Genomic DNA, 25,760 nt, shown 5'->3' on the forward strand with positions numbered 1-25,760 from the left:
ATTGTCGGATATTTGCCGTAGTGGTAGCCGTAGGGCGGGCTCTGGTGCCATCAGGAGTCCTGCACTCATGTGCCGGTATATGAGGCACTGCTGGCCCTGTGCCCTCTCAGTTCCTTCTTACTGCCTGTGATAGTTAGTCAGAGCACCTTTCCTCTTGCATTTGCAAGTGTGATAGCGGTTTCTCTGTGTTTCATTGTATATAGTTCTCAATACTTAATGTTAGTAGTTTTTATATAGGTTTAATAGTTAGAGTCCCCGTTAGGGACCTCATCCCAGAGACGAGGCAATCCCCGGTCCCCGGGCTTCAAGTCATACTCAATCTGCAACAAGCCTGTGCCTATTAGTGACCTCCATAGCAACTGCCTAAAGTGTTTGGGGGAGTTGCATGTGAAGCATGTGTTGCAAAAACTTTCATCAGACTCCTCATGAAGATGAACCTCATGTTCCAGAGAGGATGGTTCTAAACTATTCTCAGTGGTAGAAGAGGACAGGACAAGGAGTAATGGTCTCAAGTTGCAGTGGGGGAGGTTTAGGTTGGATATTAGGAAAAACTTTTTCACTAGGAGGGTGGTGAAACACTGGAATGCGTTACCTAGGGAGGTGGTAGAATCGCCTTCCTTAGAAGTTTTTAAGGTCAGGCTTGACAAAGCCCTGGCTGGGATGATTTAATTGGGGATTGGCCCTGCTTTGAGCAGGGGGTTGGAGTAGATGACCTCCTGAGGTCCCTTCCAACCCTGATATTCTGTGATTCTATGATTCTGTGATAAGACGAGGTGAAGGTAATCCTGATAGCTCTGGCTTGGCCTTGCTAATACTGGTTTGGCATTCTGCTGAAACTCTCCATAGCAGCTCTGTTAAAACTACCGCTGAATCACACACCAAAATCTGACCGCTCTGAACCTGACAGCTTGGTTGCTGCATGGTTGAATGCAGAGGGAAAGGTGTGCTCAGGTCGTGTTCAACAGGTACGGATGGGTAGCAGAAAGCCCTCCATCAGGGCGACCTACCTGGCCAAGTGGAAGTGGTTAGCATGTTGGGCCTTGGGCCAAAATCTTTTGCCTGAACAGACCTCACTCCAGTTGTTCCTAGACTATCTTCTGCATCTCAAGCTCCATGTCCTGTCACTTTTGTCGGTCAAAGTCCACTTGTCAGCTATTTCAGCCTTCCACCCTCCAGTTCAGGGCAGGTCAGTCATTGCTCAGCGCATGATGGTCCGATTTCTAAAAGTTCTGGAGTGGCTCTGCCCTCAAGTCCGTGACCCTGTCCCACCTTGGGACCTGAACCTTGTGCTGTCAAGGCTCCTGGGTCCTCCCTTTGAGCGGTTGGCTTCTTGTTCCCCCTTTCTTCTCTCATGGAAGGTCTCCTTCCTGCTGGCAATAACATCAGCCCGTACCATCTCTGAAATCAGAGCCCCTTACATCAGAGCTGCCCTACACAGTGTCCTCTAAGGACAAGGTTCAACTACAGCTGCATCCAGCCTTTTTGCCCAAGGTAGTTTCACAGTTTCCTACTAACCAGGATATATTTTTATCGGTCTTCTTTCCAAAACCTCATAAGTCAGATGAGGAGCGTAGGCTACACTCTGGTCATCAGGAGAACGCTAGCCTTTTGTGTTGACAGGACTAAGTTGTTCCATAAGTCTATGCAACTCTTCATTGCGGTGGCAGACAGCATGAAGGCCTTCCTGTTTCTGCTCAGAGAATTTCTTCATTGATTACCGCCTTCATCAGTTTTTGCTACGAACAGGCAAAGATGCCACCACTGGTGATCATAACCGCCCATTCGACCAGAGCACAAGCCTCATCAGCAGCCTTCTGGCCCAGGCGCTGATTCAGGACATCTGCAGGACCGCTACCTGGTCATCCATTCACATGTTCACGTCCCATTATGCAATTACCCAACAGACCCGGGATGATGCTGGCTTTGGTAGAGCAGCATTGCAAGCTGCACAACCATGAACGCCAAGCCCACCTCCGGGGATACTGCCTGTGAGTCCTAGAAGGGAATCGACGTGAGCAAGCACTCTAAGAAGAAAAACTGTACTTACCTTTCGTAACTCTTGTTCGAGATGTGTTACTCATGTCCATTCCATTACCCGTCCTCCTACCCTTCTCTCGGAATTACTGGTATGAAGGAACAGAGAGAGCATAGGGCCAGCGGCGCCTCGTGTACCGGCGCATGAGCATGGGAATCCAGAGGGTGCCAGAACCGGCTCTATGGATACTGCTAAGGCAAAAAATTCCGACAATGGAGCATGTGGGTGCGCGCACACCTAAAATGGAAAGGACATGAGCAACACATCTCGAACAACAGTTACGAAAGGTAGGGAACTGTTTTATTGGCTATCTTTGTCACAGTGAGCTCTCAAGTTATTTATAGTCCATATAATTAACAGTTGTGTATCTAATTGCTGTAATAGCTTAATTGTAACGTAATTTCTTGAGTGCAGGCTATCTTTGAAGATTGCAGTTAATTTTAACTGTGTGGAAAGTAATGAAATGCCAATGTTGTTCCATTGTTAAAGTCATTCAGGACAAAGAAAAGACTGGCATACATGAAACTGTTTAAAGAACCCAGTTCTTAATTAGTTTAAAATATAAACTAATGGATTTACTTGCAGATTATCAGACAATTGATTCTTCACTTGGAGTAAAATGTTGTAAATTTGGAAGGGTGTACTGTATTTTTCAGACGAAACTAAAGTTGAATCCCTGCGTTAACTGCAAAATAGAATGCAACTTTAGCTATGTGATTACCAGCATTTCCATAATGTTTTTTTCTTATTATTGAACATGGAGATAAAACTTATCTCCTTTTTATAAAGTGCTATAGATGAGAAGTGATATGTAAGAAGAAGATGCTGCATGTGATACTGCATGCCCACTTACGTTAATTACCAGGTAACAGTATGGTGATTGGTGTGTAAAATCAAGTAATAGTTTTAAGTTCCTTGACTTGTTTTGCTCAGTTCAAATGCAGACAGGTGAGTAGTATTCATTTTTCTAAGAAGGACTTAAGAATAAAGTGGAATGTGTTAATCGATGTTTTATAAACTTGTTAAAAACAAACCAAAACCTTCTGGTGTATTATTAGTGCAGAGCATACTGTACTAGTTCTGGGCCAGGGATTTAAATGTTCATTTAGCTCCAAATGAAATATATGTTTTCCTTTAGAAGAGTATTCTTTTCATATTGCCTGCTACCCCAAAATAAAAATATCTAATAACCTACACTGTATTTTGTGACAACGAGACTTCAGATACATTGGTTGTCACTTCCATCTTCAGTTTACAAGCATAGAGTTTTTTCTGTAGAAATGCCAGCCTTTTTTATAGTAGGAACACATGCACTTTGTAACAGGCAACTCTGGCACTACTTGTTTTTTTCCATAGCACTAACTTATTCAAGATTACTAGCCCATGGAGAGAACTCTTCAGAGGAAGAGAATTATTCTTTCATAGCGTGTTTCCAAAGATTGAGACTGGGCTACCCTAATTATATTAAAAGAAGGTTTGTTGTCTTTGTACGGATTGTAAATCATCAGAGCATTAATTTACTTCAGAATAGTTTATTTGAAACTCACAAGTTATCTGAAACTTACTGATCAATAAATACATCAAAGATTTACTGTTGATAGTAGCTTTTCAAACCTGTACCTGATGATTTAAGTACACTTTTTGCCTTGCAGCAAAACATCCTATAAGCAGGTTTTTTTTTTTTTTCAGCCTCTTAACTCTGAATATATGTGGAAAGCAACATGCAGGTATTTTCTTTAAACATAAGGTTAACAATTCTTTTCCATTCTTCCCTTCCCCCTCCAAATACCTAAACCAAAAAGCCTCACCAAGAATATGCTGTAACTAAATAACAATAATTGGTTCTCTGTCATAACATTATATAACTAGTAATTGGAGATAGGGATGGAGATTAGTAATTTTGCTCTTCTTCAGTGGAATTGCAAAATGCATGGGGCCATCCATTGTAATGTTACTTTCCTCATTGATTTCACCTTGGCTCTCATCTCCTGATGAAGGTGTCTTCAGGAGCTCCCAAGATCAGTGCACTCTTCCACATGAATCAAAATATTTTCCTTTTTATTTTTTCCTAAATCTTTCTAAATGTCTCCCCCAATCCATTAAATAGTGCCTAGGTATTGTAGAAGCATTTTTTGTAGTTCATGGCCATTTAAAAAAAAAAAAAGTCAGTTTCCAAGACTACCATTTTCTGCAGGTAACCATCTGGAGATCCTTTAGTGAGATCTAGAAGGTCTCCCCTGTCAGGGATTCCTGCTTCTTCCATCAGTTTGATGGCAACCTGTTTGATTCTGCCTAAACAAGGTCTTTTGTAAGATCTGTAAAATGTTGCAATTTGGCATCTCTTCATATTTTTACTGAACATTGTATACATGGGTATAGTAACCTCAATCTTCCATAACAACTGTAAGTGGTCTGACTTGCTGAAAGAATGCTTCCAGTTGGCATATGTGTGTGGCAAAATTCAACAGTTACAAGACAGGCAGAATTTCAGCTTATATATTTTCTCATCTTATACATTTCTCTGTAGTCCTATATCTTCACAGTTTATATATAATGAGTTTTTGTTATTTAAGCCTGGATAGAAATTCCATGCTTGAATAATAAAAGTATAGCAGTAGGAATATACTACTGATCACCTGACCAGGATGGTGACGGTGACTGTGGAATGCTCACAGAGATCTGAGCATTTCTGGCTATAAAACCTGAAAACCCAGTAATAATGTGGGAAATCAGTTATCCCCATATTGACTGGATAGACGTCACCTCAGGACGAAATGCAGAGATAAAATATCTAGACACCATTAATGACTACTTCATGGAGCAGCTAGTCCTGGAACTCCAATGGAAGAGGCAGTTCTTGATTTAGTCCTAAGTGGTGGAGTACAGCATCTTGTCCAAAAGGTGAGAACTGCTTGGTAGTAGCGACCATAATGTAATTAAATGTGACATCTGTGTAGGGCAGAAAATACAGAAGAAACCCATCACACTAGCATTTAACTTCAAAAAGAGGAATTATAGAAAAATGAGGAAGCTAGTTAAATGGAAATTAAAAGGAACACTCACAAGAGTGAAGTGCTTGCAAGCTGCATGGAAACTTTTTAAAAACACTGTAATAGAGACTCAAACTAAATGTATACCCCAAATTAATTAAAACAATAAGAGGACCAAAAAATGCCACCATGGCTAAACAACAGAGTAAAAGAGGTGGTGGTTAGAAGCCAAAGGGCATCCTTTAAAAATTGGAAGTCAAATGCCACTGAGGAAAATAGAAAGGAGTATAAACTGTAGAAAGTCAAGTGGCAGGCCAGAAAAAAACTTGACGAGCAACTAGCAAGACATGAAAACTAACAGCAAACAAATTTTTTAAGTACGTCAGAAGCAGGAATCCTGCCAAACAATTAGTGGGACCACTAGATGATCCAAGTGCTAAAGGAGCACTCAAGGAAGACAAGCCCATTGTGGAGAAGCTAAAAGAATTCTTTGAGTCAGTGTTCACTGCAGAGAATGTGATGGTGATTTCCATGCCTGAGCCATTCAGAGCCAAATTGTCTCACTTCGTCCCCGCTGTGCCTCTTCCTGCCCTGTTCTGCCTCCTCTCCCGAGCACACCCCACCCTCGCTCCGCCTCTTCCTGCCCCACTCCTCTCCCTACCCCTCAGTGCCGTCTGCATGCTGCTGAACAGCTGGTTACTGGTGGGCGGGAGGGGGTGTGGAGGGGGAGGAGCTGGCTGGTGGGACCGCTGGTGGGTGCTGAGCACTATTTTTTTTCCATGGGTGCTCCAGCCCTGGAGCACCCATGGAGTCAGCGCCTATGCTTGGAGTCAGCGCGAATAGTTCTCTGAAAACATCTGCACAATGTGCACCAACAGTCAAAAAGCTAACAGCATGTTAGGAACCATTAGGAAAGGGATAGATAATAAAACAGAAAAATCATGCCATCAAATAAATTCATGGTATATACCCACCTTGAATATTGTGTGCAGTTCTGGTCAGACTCTCTTAAAAAACATGTATTAGAATTGGAAAAAGTACAGAGAAGGTCAGCTTCTTTATGAGGAGAGATTAAAAAGACTGGGACTGTTTCTCTTAGAAAAGAGATAGAGGTCCACAAAATCATGAATGGTGTGGAGAAAGTGAATAAGGAGGTGTTATTTACTGCTTCACATAACACAAGTACCAAGGGTCACCCAATGAAATTAATAAAAAGCAAATTTAAAACAAGCATAAGGAAGTACTTTTTCACACAACATACAGGCCATGTCTACACTAGCACTTACGTCCACAAAATTTTTGTCTTTCAGGGTGTGAAAGAACCCTCTCTGATGAGCAACATAAGTTTTGCCGGCATAAGTGGTCATGTGCACAGCACTATGTTGGTGCCTCTCGTAGAGCTAGTTTTATAATGTCGACAGGAGAACTCTCTCCCCTTAGTGTTACGTGACTAAACAACTGCTCTTATAGCAGCACAGTTGTTTTGGTACAGGAATAAGTTGCTCTGTGTGTGCCGCTATAAGCTTGTAAGTGTAGACATGGCCACAGTCAACCTGTGGAACTTGTTGCCAACAGATGTTATGAAGGCCAAAAGTATAACTGGGTTAAAAAAAGAATTAGATAAGTTCATGGAGGAAAACTCCATAAATGGTTATTAGCTCGTATCGTCAGGGACGCAACCCCATACTCTGAGTGTCCCTAAACCACTGACTGCCATAAATTGGAATTGAGACTGGGTGACTGGATGGATCACTTGATAATTGCTCTGTACATTCCCTCTGAAGCATCTGGCACCGACCACTTTTGGAAAACAGGATACCAGGCTAAATGGGTTATTAGTTTGACCCAGTGTGACCATTCTTGTGTTCTTATAAGTTTATTTATAGGACTGAGTTGGCCTAACAAATAGTTAAGAATAGCCTCACACTTAGTTACATAGTGATGACAATTAAGATTTATTAAAAAAACTGGGTTAATCTTGTTTATTTGTTCAGCCTGCTAAAAGTATGAAAAACTTGTTGATAAGAAAACCCATTTCTGCAGGTCCTGGGAAATTTGTTCAGTTTGTTTCTTTTTATTATGGATTCTAATTTAAAGCGTCAAAACAAAAACATCTCAGTGGGGAAAATAAAAAAAATTAAGACTCTCTTGATCAGACAGCTTCCTGAGATGTCAGTTCTTTGGCTCAGTTGGCATGAGTTGCTCTGTGTGTGTTTTTACACTATTGAGCAGCAGTGTTATAACTGAAAATCAGACTCTATTTCAGATAAGAATAGAAACATGATGATGTAGACAGGCTGAGCAAAACACTGCACTGGTATGTCACACTAATTTGCAAGTTACAAGTAATTTGAGGCTTACAATCTCAATTTCTGTGTATCCAGTTTCCTTGTTTATGATATGCTAGTTAATAGCTTTTATATATGAGGGTCATTGTATTATGTCTACAAAGAGTAACAGTAAATATGACATACTGATCCCTGTGTCACTTGTTTTTATGTAAAGTTGAATTGCATGCAGTCGCTGTGCTGTGTGCCAAACTTTTAAATTGATAGCACATACCTGCATTTTAGAAGCTGGAGGTACTCTTGGGACTTCTGGCATGTGGGGAATTACTGGAGGCTGTTTGGAATTGTGGGATAAATGTATTAGCTGCCTATTTCTGCTCAAATAATCTGTGGTGAAATAACTAAGGAGTTTGACTTTTTAAATTGTCAGCTTCAGTTAACACCCTATTAGAATGAATGGGGCAGTTTCATAGCTGTTGGTCTCTGAATGCTTGTTCATGTCCATTCCAATGTAGGTGTGTGCTCACCTGGAGCACCGCTGCCAGAAAGTTTTTCCGTCAGTGGTATCCATTGGGTTGACTCTGGTGCTCCCTGGAGTCACACACTCATAGCATCGGGATAGAGGGCCATGCCGACCCACAGCCACCTCTGTTCCTTTTTACCACTTGGGATGGTCGCTGGAATTACTACTCGTTCTTGCCTCTGCAAGTACTCCTCAGTGGACTTTTCTCTCTCTTATTGTATATAGTTGATTTTAGGAATTATGTTTTCAGTTATTAGTAGATAGTTAGGAGTTAGTGAACCCCACTAGGCAGGGTTAACTCTGCCCAGCACCGGGGCATGCCTTGGTCTCTGAGATTTAAGCCTTCTCACCTGTGCCAGGAGGCACTTTGCTTATGGGAATTTTGCGTGACCCACTTTTTTCACCTCAAGGCCTCCAACTCATGGCCTGGAAGCTCCATGGCTGAACCCCTTGGAACTAGTATGCTCTGAACCAGTTCAAGAAGTTCTTTTAGGAAGCAGAAAGCTGTCCACTAGAGCTACATATGTGGAAAAGCTTCTTGATCTGGTCTGCGGTCATCAGTGCCATTCTGGACTACTTGCTACACCTGAAGCAGCAATGGCTATCTGTGTCGTCAATTAGAGTCCACCTGGCTGCAGTTTCGCCGTTTCACCCATGGGTAAATGGCCTGTCCGTTTTTACAAACTCTATCTGTAGTCGTTGTCTCAAGGGGTTTGACAGACTGTATCCCCAGGTACAACAACCAGTTCCACCCTGGGATCTCAACCTGGTATTGTTATGAAGTTTGATGATGCTGAGTTTGGCAGAGTAGTGCTACAGTCTGCTTGTCAATGAACTCCGAATCCTCCCCCACAGCTACACTGGAATGGACATTAGCAACATACCTCGAAGAACAATCGTTACAGAAGATCCGTAACTGATTTTTCATGCTATCTTCATATTCAGGACGACACCATTGTGTTGATTACATGTTTGTAGTTACTTTCACAGCCATAGTAGAAAGATTCATTTTAAAAAATGAAGGCTTAGATTCTGGAGCACATATTTTTGACAAGGGATTGATTTCTCTTCAAATTGCACATCTGAGGAGTACACAGCCTTGTGTATACAATAGTAGAGCACATGCCCGCTTAAACAAAACCATGTTTTTCTTCCTTGTTCATATTAAAACATTCCTTTTCACTTTTTAATAGCCACTCAAAGGAAAGGAACTTACTATGTTTAAAGTTTGGACTACCTCATCAATCATTGCTCTACATTAAAGCAGAGGATTAATCTACGAGAGGATTTGCTGAGAATTTCTACATTATATAACAAAACCCTTTCATTAACTTTTAATAAAATATGAGTTTTGCCAGTCTGATGATAGTAGAAGGTTGAAAATTGTATTACTGTCTTGAAGTCAAGTTGGAAAAAGAGCATTACTATTAATATTACATGCAAAAAACTGTTAAGAGACCATTAATGTTGCAAAGTCAAGCACTCAAAAATTAGTAAACTCAGAATTAATGAATTCTGCCTTGTTATGTATATTGCTTAACACCACAAAGTCTGATTCAGCCTGGGATATAATTCTGTTCTCCTGAATCCAAGTCTAACACTTAGTTGTAAGAGAACATTTTTCTCAGCTTGCAAATGTCTCATTCATCATTCATTCTGTGCACTGAATAATGGGGCTCTGCAGAGCAAATTATATGTGGTAATTACAGACTGTATCATAATGCATATGCCAAAATGGAGACATGTTAGTTACACAAGCAACTTTAATGGAGTTTCCTAACACTTTTGTGTGCTTGATTTTTCAACTTCAGTATTTAACATTTTGTATATCAACTTTCTATACATTAAAAAAAAAACAAACTAAAAATTAGAATCCATCATGTGGAACCATATAGATCCCACTGCATGTGTCGTTAGCAGTGTTAGTACCCAAGACCTTTAGGTACCTGTCACATATTCTTAAACTTGAGCTAAAATACTAATTGGTAGCAGCAATAAGCAATTGTCTTCCATGTAGGAGGACCTGCTATTGGAAGGGAATGCAAAACCCACTTTAATGGATTGCACAACTATTTGCTAGACAGCGGAACAGTATTGGCAATCAAGATTCTATTTCAGGCTCAAGGGCAGAATGGACTAGAGGATAGAGCAGTGGTTATAGACAGAACATCTGAACCCACAGGTTTGGCATGTTCGTTCTGAAAGACAGTTTGGTTAAATGGGCCTTTCATATTAGAGCTGTAGGTTTTTACCTAGTCGTGCCAGTACTCATCTTGTGCAATCTGTTATCCCATCTATAAAATGGGGGTGAATGATGATTGTTTGTGTCTTGAGAGGGATATGAATGAGCCCTGGTTCAATAATAAGACACATGAAGGGCGCAATTAGTACTTGGTAATGGAAGAGTTGAAACTAAACTTCACGGTTGCCTCCTAGGTTCTAATCCAGTGCTTTTCAGCCAAAGGTTATTTTTCAGCTACTGCTTTGCCTCGCTACAATACAGGGTCATGTAAGGGACTCCATAAGGATAGAAAACATGCTCAGTGCTCAGGGAGTTCCAAGGGAGTCAGAAGTTCAAAGATTTTAGCAGCTGACCTCGAACCAGCTCTGTTAAGCATGTACCAATGGAAATTTTTCAGGGCCTTAATTGGCCAAATCTGGATAAAATTTTTTATGGGGCCAGCAAAAAACCTCTCTTGAGCCCCAAGACTTTCCCTGTGCCAAATTTCAGGCTTTTGCTCCTAAGTATGGCATTTCTAGACCTCTTCAGGATGCCTGGAAATAAATTAATTTTGGAAACACTACCTATTTCCTCCTAATTTTATAGTTGAAAACCATTGCACGATTTTTGCTGATGGCAAAAACAGCCATAGAAACTTTCAGCCGGAAATGTTAGTTTGACAAAGTTGTAAGCAATTGAAAACAAGGAATTTTATTGGAAAACGTTAGGAAAGCACAACTATATTTTGTAACTGTAACTATTGCGACCTGCTCTGCCTATAATGCAGGATCAAACTTGATGGATCTTCTATGGCTTTGTCTTTACAAATTTACACACACAACTTAGTTGTGAACCAGTTATGGTGGTTGTACACACCACATATCTGACAAACCCTTGTGGCTGTTTGGTGACAGTGGTTGTGTTGTGAAAGGGTAGTTGAGTGGGTGAATTATAGAAAGGCAATTAACGGGATTGATGGAAGACTGGTTTTGCTAGAGGAGCAGAGTTAAGGGTTGTGGGTATGTGATCTATAAGTGGGGAGATAGGAAAGTGTATATGTTGCTGAATGAAAGAGTGAAGTGTGTGTAGTGTAATATGGCTTAACTTTTAATTTCCATATTTTCATCTATTTGTGTCAGGTATGTTTAGGGGAAACAACACTACTTGCTTCCAAACAAGGGGTTTTGAGAGTGTTAATTTTTTTGTTTTTTTTTAATTGTGCACACCTGCAGGTGGGGAGCGGGGTATAGAAGTGCAGCTGTTGATAGAATGTTATCCATTTGCAGCTGACCATAAATCCCTCTGTTTGTAGCATAAAATCTGACAGAAAAGGGACATTCCTAACGAAGAAAGTCTTGTGTATGCCTAATCCACTCAATTCGATTTGGGTTTGCCCTCCCAAAATCCATCAGATTTATGTGCATATATAATCTTTCAGTAATAATGTGAATTACAGCTGCAAAGTATGCTAAATCCCATATTAACAAAAGAAAATCCTACCTGTTGGACCAGATATGCTCAGTATCCACCTTTACCAAGTTTTGTGTAGCTAGTACTCTTCTCCTTTGTCACAGTAGTGCTTTGGGCTAGTTGCACCAGATCCCTTTGTTACACCAACAGGGTTGTTAAGCCAGCACATTAGTATACTACTGGCACTAGTCTTCTTCAGCTCAGTGAATCATAGAATACCAGGGTTGGAAGGGACCTGAGGAGGTCATCTAGTCCAACCCCCTGCTCAAAGCAGGACCAATCCCCAGTTTTTGCCCCAGATCCCAAATGGCCCCCTCAGGGATTGAACTCACAACTCTGGGTTTAGCAGGCCAATGCTCAAACCACTGAACTATCCCTCCCCCCATTAGCACTAGGCCCACTTAATCACATTAGTGCTGTGCAAGACCAGCACCTGGGACTTCCAGTGTTGGGACATCAGCAGCTGGGGTGGTCAGTGTTGTACACTTCCTCCCATGCTTTCAGCTCCAGCATCATGTTGGCTTTATCTGCTGGTTCCTGTTGTTGTGCAAGTGCCTTCTTGGCAAATGGCATATCAGGCTATTGGCCCAATACCATTTTCTCTCTGGTGCTCATTAGTTAGTGTTTTGGGGCCTGGTAACATCAGTGCCGTGCCCATCACCCCTCTGACACCTTGCTGAGTGGGCACAATGTCAGAACTTGACTGACTTAGTTGGTGCTTGCATCTGACTTCAGTGCCTCACTTCATAGGGGCTCGTATTTTCTTGGCATATCCTCTTCCTTCTTGAAGGATGAGAGGAGCTGGGTTCTTCTTGGCGGTTGAGAGGATGGAAGACTCAGTCCATGCAGCCGCGTCATTGGTGTCTTTAGGATCCATGTAATTTTCCTAATGAGTCCAGTTTATTATATCAGGATGGTTGATTGGAATTGAACCCTGGTACTTTTGGCACACGCTAGGATTTTAATTAGGATCCTAGGCCATTACTAATACAATTGAAAGTCAGCTCCATCTTGATTGTCCTATCTCTGTCAGCTTGGCCTATGGTGGAGCAGATATATAGCCACAGTGCCTTTAAGCAGATGGCCCAAATCATTTCAGCCTCTCGGAAGCAATCTACACCAGAGGGATTTGCTTTGTAGGTAGGTGAGATGAGAGGATTGCAAATGGGCCCATGCAAATCCTGTTCTTTTTTTAAAAAAGAAAAAAAAAAAAGCTACATCTCTCATTGCAAGGCTTTACAACTGCCTTTGTGTTACTGCAAAATAGGAGGAGCCAACTGGTAAGGTTGGTGGACATGCCTTTTAACAAAAAATAGGTGAGTAGAAGGTGGTTGTGTTTTAACAGCTTGGATTCTGTAGAAAATAGCAGGGAGAGCCTAATGTTTCTTGGTATTTAATATTTTTGCCTGATGTTTTGCTCAGCCAGGTCATAGATAAACATTAATGTTAGTTACTTTTATATATAGTTATGGAACACAGCTTCTGTATTTAAAATCTGATTTGAAATTCTATCAAAAGTCAATGGGTACGTGAACATCTTTAACTGGTTTGTTTGTTGTACTAGACTGGCATATCTTTGTGACTGTAGATGTGAATGTTAATTCTCATTACCTGTTATGTAACTTTGCTAAATAGGTTTGTAATTGGCAAGATGAAATGCTTATTATGTTGACCTATTTTACAAACTGTATAATGCTCTTAACCTAAAGGCTATTAAAAGTCCTAGAGCATCATAAAGAAGTCCCATAGAAAAAGTGATGTGCTCTGCCAGTTGTTTCTCTTCTCTTCAACCCCATTAAAACTATTTAAAAGTTGAAGGGATACCACCTGCATAAACCTTAATTTAAAAAAACAAAAAACAAAAAACCTTTTTTGTTAATAGCTTAGCTGGGGTAGTAAAAAGTAGAGAATAAATTGGTCAAGGAGTTTACAGCAATACCTATCAGCTTTTTGGAAAAGTTTAATCTTATATCAGTATCTAAATAAAGATGCCAAGATTGTCAAGGTTCCTTCCCCACTCTGAACTCTAGGGTACAGATGTGGGGACCTGCATGAAAACCTCCTAAGCTTACATTTACCAGCTTAGGTTAAAACTTCCCCAAGATATAAATTAATTTTACCCTTTGCCCTTGGAATTTCCACTGCCACCACCAAACTTTAACTGGGTTTACCGGGAAACGTAGTTTGGACACGTCTTTCCCCCCAAAATCCTCCCAACCCTTGCACCCCACTTCCTGAGAAAGGTTTGGTAAAAATCCTCACCAATTTGCATAGGTGACCACAGACCCAAACCCTTGGATCTTAGAACAATGAAAAAGCATTCAGTTTTCTTAAAAGAAGACTTTTAATAGAAGTAAAGGAATCACCTCTAAAATCAGGATGGTAGATACCTTACAGGGTAATTAGATTCAAAACATAGAAAATCCCTCTAGGCAAAACCTTAAGTTACAAAAAAGACACACAGACAGGGATAGTCATTCTATTCAGCACAGTTCTTTTCTCAGCCATTTAAAGAAATCATAATCTAACACATACCTAGCTAGATTACTTACTAAAAGTTCTAAGACTCCATTCCTGTTCTGTCCCTGGCAAAAGCAGCATACAGACAGACACAGACCCTTTGTTTCTCTCCCTCCTCCCAGCTTTTGAAAGTATCTTGTCTCCTCATTGGTCATTTTGGTCAGGTGCCAGTGAGGTTACCTTTAGCTTCTTAACCCTTTACAGGTGAGAAGATTTTTCCTCTGGCCAGGAGGGATTTTAAAGGGGTTTACCCTTCCCTTTATATTTATGACAAAGATAGAATCCAATGGACATACCCTGCTTGGCAAAACATCCTAGGACAGTGGTCCCCAACCTTTCTGTGGGAATAGAACATTCCTATTCCCAACAGACTGTGGCGGGAGCCAAACACCCCACTGCCAAAATGCTGCCAAGAAGTGGCAGCGGAAGGAAGCCTCGCCGCTGAAATGCCTCCGAGAAACGGCAGCACTTCTCGGCAGCATTTCAGCAGGCGGTTCTCAGGTAGCCGTGCTCAGCGGCGGCATTTTGGTGGTGTGGTGTCCTGCGGGCGCACACAGCTGCCCCAGCAGGCGCCATTGCGCCTGTGGGCACCGCGTTGGGGACCCCTCCCCTAGGAAGTATAGAATCTGGATGGGAGAAGGGGGAGTGAGGGCTCTGAATGGCACAGCTACCATAGAACTCCATTTACAGAGGGAAGGTGCAAGATTTTGTGGATTCTTGGGTAATGGTGGCCCTGACCTCTGTCAACTCATAGTGCAAAGCAAACTATAACTGCCCAAAATGTGTCATGGGGAGGGGAGCCAGTGTGGTATTATTCCCACTCTCATTTGCTGACTTTGTAGAAACGTTCCAGGCAAACATGAGGCTATTCGTTCTTTTCAAGTTTAGTAGGTAGATAGAGGCATAGGCATGGTCAAGGAATCAGTCATTTTTCATGGCAGCATCCTATAGTAAATCCTTCCTTAATTCTTTCAGATTCCTGCTTTATGCAACCAGCCACCCTGGAAATGAAAGGGAACTGTCCCTGACATAGTCAGAGACGCTATGGCATCATGGCTTTTGGAGCCCTAGGAGGAGCATAGGATCCTTAGGATTTGGGCATCTGGTAGTTTGCAGGGGCACTCCTGCTCATTCTGTGGAGTGATAAGGCAAGTCTCCTCTCTTCCCAAAATCTCATAGTATTTTAGTTCTAGGTGAACTTTCCAAGCAATTTTAGCCTTTCCACATGGACAGGCTTCTGTAGGAAAGCATAATAAAGCCTTTCATTCTTCATCTGTACCTGGATTATTAGTTCAAAAATCCCACATAAAAACTGGAGATGTATACCTAATTCTTCAGGCAGCCCATACCTCTGGCATTTTAGGCAGTTCTTTGGCTCACAGGGCCTCACTTTTCTGTTACAACTGGTCTGGTTAGTGGAACTTCTGAATACATAAGGTATTTATTACATAAAATTAAGATACTATCTGGGGGGGATTTCTTTTAAATTAGTAGGCATGTCTTTTAGAATATGGAGGACAGAACACAGAAGTTAGTCACTTAAAATATATAGTCTGAAATTGTCACAATACTACGGAATGTCATACTTACTTTTTAATATCAGTAGCTTCCAGTAGTCTGCTTAATGAAAAAAAAATTAGCTGAGAAGTTTTTGATTTGCAATATATATGAGGATTATGTAATTAAAAGGAGACACCTAGGTGTACCTTAAAGGTTTAATAACATAATACTGGCAGGGTCATGTTCCTGCCTTGCAGCACAAGATAATCTAATCCTAGAACGAGAGAGGAGAACATGAGTGCAAAAAAAATAAAAGGGGGGGGGGTGCGTGGCACTTTTAACCTTTAAATTAGAGCTTGAACATGGATATTGCTTACTGTAAATTTCCACTCCATTCACATTTCTTCCTTCAGTAGATATTCTGCCATTTGTGCACTTGGGCCCTCAGGGGTGATTACAGAAAACTCTGCCTTGATCTGTCTGTTTTTCAGTTCTGACAGTATCTGCCTCAGGACTGTATAGACCATTTAAGAAAAGGGTGGAGCTGAATTATGTCATTTAGTCATACCAGTTTCTATCAACTCTAGCTTGACCCTTAGTTGAACTTGAAACTTTTGTGCTGAAGGGAATGGTAATGCAAACAAGAACTGAAATGACTTGGAAAAGAAACATATAAACCAAGACAATACAACATAAAACTAGAACAATAATTAATATTGTTTCTCAGTAGAGCACTAAAAATCATTGTGATAATCAGAGTGAAGATACGATTTCTATCTAAAATAAGGCCAGTAAAAGGACATTGTTTAAAAGGAAGGTGTATGAACTACAAGTTCGTTATTTGGAGTAAATTATATGTCATCTTAAAAGGTTGCTGTCCTTATATGCATTTAGTTATTTTATTTTAAATAGGTCTTCTCGAATTAGAGTGGAAGAGCTGTTTTTGTTTTGTAGTTCTTGATTTTTCCTAATACTGTGAATGGTGTGATTTATTTGCAGGATGATAATTTTAATTTAGGCAAATATATATTTTTGAATTTTAAATTGCATCCAAAATTAGTTTAAGAAATGTGTTTTGGAAAAGTTAAAAATTGGAACTGCTTACACACACAGGAGGCCAGATTGTTCCCAGACTTCTGTTTAAGCAGGGACTTCTCTGAGGATTCTCTTCTGGAAATTACCCCCATCATCTTGTTGGTGGGTGAGGGAGAAGGATTTGTCCTCAAACTCCTCTTGGAAAAGTTGCCCCCAAACTCAGTGTTCCAGTAGTAGGCCGGCCACGCCTTACCAGTGTTACTTCTATTCCCCTGCACTATGCAGAAGTCCCCTATACTGGACAGCTTCTGGGGAGCTATGGAGAAAAATTAGTGAGAGACTGTACTGGCTTTTCCTGGTAACTTTTATGGAATTAGAGGGACGTGGACTGGGGAGGAAGGGATGGTGCTACAGAGACAGAAAAGCTGCTCCTTCCATTTGAAGGACTCCTTCATTTATATATGTAAGTGAGCATGAAATGTTCCTAAGACAAAGATAAGCCCCCTCCCCTGCTTGAGGACAGTGGCAGGTAAGCTACCAAAATGTCTAATTTGACAGGATCACATTTAAAAAAAATTGAAACAGACCTGTTTCCCCCATAGCTGACCTGAATAAAAATGCATACTTTGTTGTACACACTTCGTTATACAGTAATTCACTGACTGTACTGTAAGAAAAGCCACAAGGAATTATGTATGTATTGTTTGACAGATTGCGTACAAGACTTTAGTGGGATAATAGATTTATAAATAACATTTTTCTTTTGTTTTCCAGATTCAATATTAAATAAACATGGGTGCATTCTTGGATAAACCAAAAACTGATAAACATAATGCTCATGGTGCAGGGAATGGCTTGCGTTATGGCCTCAGCAGTATGCAGGGATGGAGAGTGGAAATGGAAGATGCTCACACGGCTGTTGTAGGTATTCCCCATGGCCTAGAAGACTGGTCCTTTTTTGCTGTCTATGATGGTCATGCAGGCTCTCGTGTGGCAAATTACTGTTCAACACATTTATTAGAACACATCACCAACAATGATGATTTTAGGGCATCAGAAAAACCAGGATCAGCTCTTGAGCCTTCAGTGGAAAATGTCAAGAGTGGAATCAGAACTGGCTTTTTGAAAATTGATGAATATATGCGCAATTTTTCTGACCTCAGAAATGGAATGGACAGGAGTGGCTCAACAGCAGTGGGAGTTATGATTTCACGTGAGCATATATATTTTATCAACTGTGGTGATTCGCGTGCTGTTCTCTTTAGAAATGGACAAGTGTGTTTTTCAACACAGGATCACAAACCTTGCAACCCAAGGGAGAAGGAGCGAATCCAGAATGCAGGAGGTAGTGTAATGATTCAGCGTGTTAATGGTTCATTGGCAGTTTCTCGAGCTCTGGGCGACTATGACTACAAATGTGTTGATGGCAAAGGCCCTACAGAACAGCTTGTTTCTCCAGAGCCTGAGGTTTATGAAATTTTAAGAGCAGAAGAGGATGAATTTATCATCTTAGCTTGTGATGGAATCTGGGATGTAATGAGTAATGAAGAGCTCTGTGAATTTGTTAAGTCTAGGCTTGAAGTATCAGATGACCTGGAAAAAGTGTGCAATTGGGTGGTCGATACTTGTTTACATAAGGTATGTAACTATTTTTCTTAAAAGTTGTTATACAATTGTTGATCTTTAATTATTTAGATGAATACAATACCAGTTAAAAAGAAGAATTTCAGTTCCCTCTGGTTGTAGTTCAGGTAATGCAAATAGCTTGCACTTCCTTCTTGTTACCCAGAGAATTCTTCATGGTTGAATTGTAGCGTGCAGCACACACTGTAAGCTTCGCTTGAATGTGGTGGTGTTTTTCCAACCAACAACATCTGCAAGTCTTGTGCATGTGGAATGACTACTACAATATATTTAATGCTTAATTGAGCCCTGATCTTGCACTGAGCTCCGTATAGGCAGATTCAGTATAGGGCACTGATGTCCAAATTTCATGTGAATAAGTTCATACCGCTTGCAAGATTGGAGTTGAATTTGAAGTTTTAGCCTCAATATTCTGCAACTCTGGAAGAGGAGGGAATTTTTTGACTCCCAACAGCTATCTTTTATTGACTGCGAAAGGTGAGAATCCTTTTAGGCCTGGTGCAGAAGGAAACTTCAAAAACAAAGCCCTTTCTACTATGGTATTCTCTCTACTCCACAGTCCTGTTGTACTCCTGCAGGAGAGTGTGTTGATGGGTGCTAGGAACTGCCCCATGGTGTAGGTCTGAACAAAAAAGGCGATGTAAGGACTAGTAACCCTGGGTTTACCATATTAGTTTGGCTACTGGTGGTTGTCACAATGTTCTCTACAGATTTGCAGTGCAAGAATGGATAATCTCTTGAAACCCTCTTTCAAATCTTTATGCTATATAGCAGCAGCTAGGATACCTATTCTTCTTCCAGTCCTTACTAAACTCCTTTACAAGCTCCTGGGACTATACAGCATCAAGAGTTGCAATTAAGTTTATACAAACATGGGAGGAAGAGGAAGGGAAGGCCAAACTTTTCATTAATCAGCTCTGTGAGGGTATTAGTATACACTCTGGGAATGGGTGTACAGTAGTAAATTAAATTAGTGCTGGGATTATAGTTTTGCAAATTACTACTGAGCAAAAAGTGAAGTACAAGAGAGAGATTCTGAAAGAAAATAGTGTTGATATGTTTGCACGGTATGTGTTGAACTGTAAGATCAGCTGGAAATGTGTAAACATTTCCAAGTGGAGATTAAATTAATATTAAAAATGTGTAGTTCTGCATAATTTGTAAGAAAATTGGGAGTTCCAGATTAACTATATATTAGTGGCTGACCTGGGGAGGTGGATCGAGAAACGTTATGTTAGATCTTGGCCATATCAGTGATCGTATTCATTTTTGGAACTTCATAGCATCAAAGTGAAATGCAATTTAGGCAGTGGCACAAATAGAATTCAGATGAACAAATATATTTGAAATGAGCTGTAGTGTCTCACCTGAGTATTTTCATAGAATGAAATATTAGCTTTTTTAGTTTGTTATTGGTTTGGGTAACAGTTAAACGATTTCTTCATTTTAACTTGTGGTCTTTTTGTCGTTACCTTTTAAACAAGTGAAGAAATGCTTAATAGTGATATATTTATTATTAATTGTAAGATAATATATTAAATTTCAAGACTATAAAATCTTTTTCTACATGAAATATATTGCAGCTAATTAACATGTTACAAATGTGCAATAAAGTAATTGTGTTAACAATGGTTCATTATATCTTAAAACAAGCGAGAGTGATTAATAACAAGGAAGGCAAGAGGTTTAAAACTAAGGATCCCTCTCACGTACTTTTTTTTTTCCCTCCACTATATAGGGAAGTCGTGATAACATGAGTATTGTACTAGTTTGTTTTTCAAATGCCCCTAAGGTCTCAGATGAGGCAGTGAAAAAGGATGCTGAGCTGGATAAGCACTTGGAATCACGGGTTGAAGGTAGGAAAACCACTTTGTGTATTAAAAATGCTGCTGTCTTCATAATCGTAAAAACCTAATGGTTCTCAAGTTTTAAATGATGCTGTGCCAAATTCAGAGCTGATGTAAATAGATAAAACTCTATGGATTTTCATAAATTAGGAAAAGGTTAAAAATTGTTTGGGGTTAGCTAACCCTGATAGAACCAGTATCTCTTCCTTAATTTATACGTAAGTTAACACCTTGTACCTCTGCTTAGTTGGTTGAAGTCAGTCACAGGCTTCACCCTAGGGTAGATCTCGACCTGTTAAATTGTGGTAAAATGTTAACCTGTGCCTGTGGTAAGGAAAAGGTTGGGGTTAGCACTTGATTTAAGCATAACTTCTTTGCCTAATCTAGGGAAATCTTACTGAAGTTGGTAGAGATGAACTTGCTTATATCATATTCTGAATGTAGCCCATTATATTTAAACAATGTATGCTAATCAAGCCTATAGTGAAAAATAGCATTTAGGAAATAATGCCTATTGTCTCCCACCCTCCTTTTTTATATTTTATGTTACACACAAACTTTTTCCTTCAGTGATTATTCAGCATTATTTTATCATGTTGCATCTTGCTATCTTTTTCTTCTGATGGCAGAAACACCCTTCTTTTGTAAGCTATGCTGCCACTGAGGTAACTTGAGTAATCTCTTGTTTTTAGAGAACATGTGCCTCATATCAGCCATATGTATTGTAGGATATATTTGTAGTTTGGTATTTTAAATTATTATTGCAGCAAATACTCAGACTGGCTCTCGAATTGGTTTTCTGTTTGTCTCCTAAATTTTGGCATAAATTAGGTATTACTTGTTCAACAGATAAATATAGATTCTAAACACTTTATCATTACTTTATCATTACATGATATTGTAATCTCATGCTAACAACTTATTCTATATTTATGGTTGCGAAAGCACTTTTGATTTACTCTTTTAGATTCTATTTCTAATGTTTCATTTCAACCCATAGGTGTGGGGTTTTTTTTTTTTGTTTTTTTTTAAGGTTTGAAGGAAAGTTGTTGTTTTTGAGTTAATGTGAAATAAGCTCTTCATGCACTAAAAATTGTTCAGGCCCTTTTAACATTTAAATAATTCAACCAATTTTTTATTTTAAAACTTTGAAGTTAGCATATAAATAGTCCTCAGTGAAAAATGCATGCTTTGCTAAGACTTTAATTTTAAAAAAGGGAAGAAAAAGAGGTTTTATGACTGAAAACAACTATATGCGCGAGTGCATTATATTTTCCTGAAGGGTTTAAGTGTGCACCAAGTGCAAATACTCTGTTATATGTGTATGTATAAGCGTGTGTGTATGGATATCTGCATGCAGAACCCTATCAATCAGTGACTATGTTAATTTCTACAATTCAGAAACTTCAGTAAAGTTCCCCTCTCTCTTTCTCTGTAGATGCAGATTTGCATAACTGTTGGGAGGATTAGTGAGAAGCATGGGTTGTGTGTTTTCAGTACATTGATGATGGAGCTTTATAGCTCCATCTTCACTGACTTGGCTAAAGATGTCAGTTGCATTACTCAGCGTTTTGGGGGACAGTGTAGGTAGAGATCAGGGCTACCTGTCTGAGGCCCAATCTGGATAAGACTCAGGTGAGAGAGGTTGGTTGGGGAAGGCAACTGGGAGAGATGGTGGTGGGTTATGTTGGTCTTTCTGTAAGTATGTGCCTTCTGTTTGTTGACCAGTTTCACAATCTGGGGTCTGATTAGAGTCATGGCTGCTACTCGCTGATCAGGTAGCCGCCACAGCCAAGTCAGACTTTAGATGGTTGGTAGGCTGTTGGAGTTTCTTTTAGATGCAGACTTTGCAACTCGCAGCCAGCCTTTGTCACTTCAAGATTAGACTGTGAGACTGCTTCTTATATCTATTTGGAAACTGCAGCTAGTGCAGAATTCAGTGGCTTACTTGTTTAAACAGTGTTTCCTGCCAAAGGCTTATCAATGCTGTGCTCTACAATCTGCACTGGCTACTTGTTAGTTTCAGGATTGATTTTAAGATGTTGGTTCTGACCTGTAAAACCTAAATGGCCTGGGACCTACCTGCTTTTAAGAGATCACCTCTCTCAGCCCATTGTATATTGCTATAGTTCAGGTTACTGGAGATGCCTGAGCTGAAACCCTTTCATAGATTCATAGATTCATAGATATTTAGGTCAGAAGGGACCATTATGATCATCTAGTCTGACCTCTTGCACAACACAGGCCACAGAATTTCACCCACCACTCCTGCAAAAAAACCTCACACCTATATCTGTGCTATTGAAGTCCTCAAATCGTAGTTTAAAGACTTCAAGGAGCAGAGAATCCTCCAGCAAGTGACCCGTGCCCCATGCTACAGAGGAAGGCGAAAAACCTCCAGGGCCTCTTCCAATCTGCCCTGGAGGAAAATTCCTTCCCGACCCCAAATATGGCGATCAGCTAAACCCTGAGCATATGGGCAAGATTCATCAGCCAGATACTACAGAAAATTCTTTCCTGGGTAACTCGGATCCCACCCCATCTACTATCCCATGTTTGCCATTCTAGCCTTGGACTTGTGAAATGTGTGTTCTCTCTAGATGCATAAGAACCCAAGTAATGTTACCTTTCAGGGTGTGCTTTTCTGTTTGGAGATGGGTGTTGGGTAAGGATGGGTAATGGTGATGTAGGAGTCTGGTGGATATTGCTTTAATTCTTGTTTTTATTCTTCTATTGCTGCTTTATTTAGCTTGATCTGGGGAAAGTGATGGTGGGTCTATTCAATGTATTTTAAAAATATTGTCAAGTGTGCTAGGATCATTGGATGTACATGCTTTTATTGTGTTGTAGAATAGTAAAAATCAAAATAGTAAATAGGGTTAGAGATAACTAGTAATTTTTTTACTGAAAACAAATTTTTTTTACTGTCGATATTAAGGAGAGAGATTTTTCTCAGACCCTTGAAAATATCTAAAAGAAAAGCATACTACTAACTGTTGACAATTTATTGTGTACTCACTACAGTAATGTACTGGACACAGCATTTTCTTGTGGCTAGACCATATGCCTGGCCTTACCACTGTTAACCTTGTGCAAATCACCTAACTTCTTCATCCTTAAGTTTCCTTATATGTAAAGCAGAGGTACTATTACTTTATAGGGATGTTTTGAGATTTGTTTTAAAATGCATTGAAATCCTTGCATGAAACTTGCTGAAGAAGTGCTCAATAAACATTATTATTAAGCATTTACTTGCTTAGAATTATGCAAAGTTAGTTTTGTGAAAATATCACAACAGGGGTAAGCCCCCTGGCAGGCCAGGCTGGTTTGTTTACTTGCCGCGTCCACAGGTTTGGCCAGTTACGGCTCCCACTGGCGGCGGTTCGCCGTCCCAGACCAATGGGGGCTGTGGGAAGCAGCGCGGGCCAAGGCATGTGCTGGCCACCGCTTCCCACAGCCCCCATTGGCCTGGAGCGGCAAACTGCGGCTAGTGGGAGCCACGATTGGCCGAACCTGTAGATGTGGCAAGTAAACAAATCGGCCCCAGCCTGCTAGGGGGCTTACCCTGGTGGGCCGTGGGCCAAAGATTGCCGATCCCTGTACTATTATAAGCTACTGCTTTTTGTTTATAATAGTCCACCAGATTTAATTTTGGACAGAAATATATATAATTCAGATTTTGAAAGATAATAGACCTATATTACATAAACATAAAATAAAGTCTGAAACCCATGACCTTTATTTCAAATATAGGGGAGTATTCCTTTTGATCTAATACTATTTTGAAATATAAATGACTGGTAAGCCAGAGTATTCAACAGAAATAAGTTATCCAGACATTTGTCCGTCCTATTATTTCAGTTGTTTTTGGTTTTCCCACAGGAGTTCCCCCTGTCATTCAATGTTCTGTACGTTGGATAAAGTATAAGACCTTTAAGTGACATACACTTGACAAGGAATGAGAGTTAGTAGTCAAGGAATTTATATCCAGAATAGAAGCAAGTCAAGAAAACAGAAGACAAAGCGGAAGAACCCACAATATTTCGCCTCCCTATTTTTCTCCCAGCATATTTCGTCTATCCTCAATAAGTTCATTATCTCTCTATCCTTTTGACATATGTCTATTGATTCCTTAATAAAGTGGCTGAATTCTGGTTTGAGAGATTGGCTGCCTATAATTTTACTATTAAATTTTTTCGTCAAATATTTATAGGACAGAAGTAGACATTTTGTTGGAGCTTGAAGTAGACATTTTAGATGGTTTGTTTGCTATCTGAGTGTGGGAAAACTGTCTTTGTTGAAAAAATTGTTTGACTCCATTGCAGCTGTTGTGCCCAGAAAACGTATATAGCTTGTCTTTAAAACTTTACGTTGTGGCATGTATTTAGTCTTCAGTGAGGAATATGTTTGGTGTCAAGTTTGGAAAAATTGGTTGACTATCAAAAAAAAAAAAAGCAGCTTTGTAAATGAGAAGGAGCCTCTTTGTAAGAAAATATCAGAAGAAGGCTAATTGCTCTCACCAGTTTTGCATGCATTTTTGGGTACGATGCACTCTGGAGAATAGAGTGGAAGAATTTGTAATTTGTGAAAGTCATTTAGTTGATTTTGCAATCTAATACACTTTATAGTCCCAGCCTGTTAAATGGAAGAGTTGTGTTGCTGGTGGGAGAGTGCCTGCTGACCCACTCTTTTTGTTTGACTTCCTGCTTCCTAGTGGATTTTTTATTAGTATTTTTTCTGTAGGTATATTCTTGATGTACTCGTGGCCTGTTATGATGGTCAATAAGACTGTGTCTTCCCGTGATCCCAGTCACTGTAGAGATTGTTTTCAGGCCCAAATTCAGCAAGGTACTTAAACATGTGCCTAACTTTCAGCACATGACTCGTCCCATTGATGCCAGTGAAACTACTCATGTGCTTAAGTTAGTCATGTGCTTAAGTGCTTTGCTGATCAGGCCTCAGAGCAGTGTATGGATACATAAAGATTTGCCTATCCAAACAGAGTGAAATATAACGGACCTTATTTGAAAAGAAATTACTTAGTTGTCAACTGAAGGACATGAGTTCACTCAATAATCTAAGGTCTTTGAGAGGTGGTGGTGGTCCAGTGGATTGCAGTACGAGTATTATTTTGTTCTTTGGAATGAAGAATTGGAAAGTGGTATCTTCATTGTTCAACCAGTATTTTTAATTAACAGTTCTTTTGATATGAGACATGATCGAGTAGTGAATAAAATAAATATGGGGGATTTTAAGGAAAAGCTTAAAGCTATTCTAAACTGAAATCTGCAATTTTTGCTTCCGGCCACTGTCCAGAGAATGAGAAATATCAGCCGGTTTACACTGCTCCTCTCCTCCCATTGCTCCTGTAACCCAGAAGACTTGGTTGTTGGGTAAAAACCCACTGAGATATGGCAGCTGGTGGGGCACAGTCCTGCTGTGTGTCAGGCTCACTCGACTCCTCCTTAAGACACGGAGAGGAGGGGGGTCAGAACCCTTGTAAGACCCAACCCTTGCTAACCAATAGGCAGGTATGCTCACCCTGTTCAAATTCTACTACGCCTTTTAAACAGCCCCTGGGAAATCAAATTCCCAGCCCGGCTGGCAGAAGTTTTTTGTAGAGGAAGTCTTCCCCAGTTGCACACAGAGGCAAGCCAGAGGGTTGCTATCAATTTCGCTCAATGTGT

The 25,760-nt window shown here is 40.2% G+C and overlaps 1 protein-coding gene across 3 annotated transcripts in view; it reads left to right on the forward strand.

The window, feature by feature from the left end:
- The window catches only part of PPM1B (protein phosphatase, Mg2+/Mn2+ dependent 1B), a 96,040-nt gene that overhangs the window by 50,900 nt on the left and 19,380 nt on the right, over window positions 1–25,760 (forward strand). For all 3 annotated transcript variants that reach the window (XM_077813855.1, XM_077813852.1, XM_077813854.1), the window contains exons 3-4: window positions 17,357–18,220; window positions 19,965–20,082. In XM_077813855.1, coding sequence (XP_077669981.1) covers window positions 17,375–18,220; window positions 19,965–20,082 — 964 coding nt within the window. In that variant the 5' untranslated portion in view covers window positions 17,357–17,374. The remainder of the gene's footprint in view (window positions 1–17,356; window positions 18,221–19,964; window positions 20,083–25,760) is intronic.

The sequence above is a fragment of the Eretmochelys imbricata genome, chromosome 3, assembly GCF_965152235.1.
Source record: "Eretmochelys imbricata isolate rEreImb1 chromosome 3, rEreImb1.hap1, whole genome shotgun sequence".
Lineage (NCBI taxonomy): Eukaryota > Metazoa > Chordata > Testudines > Cheloniidae > Eretmochelys > Eretmochelys imbricata.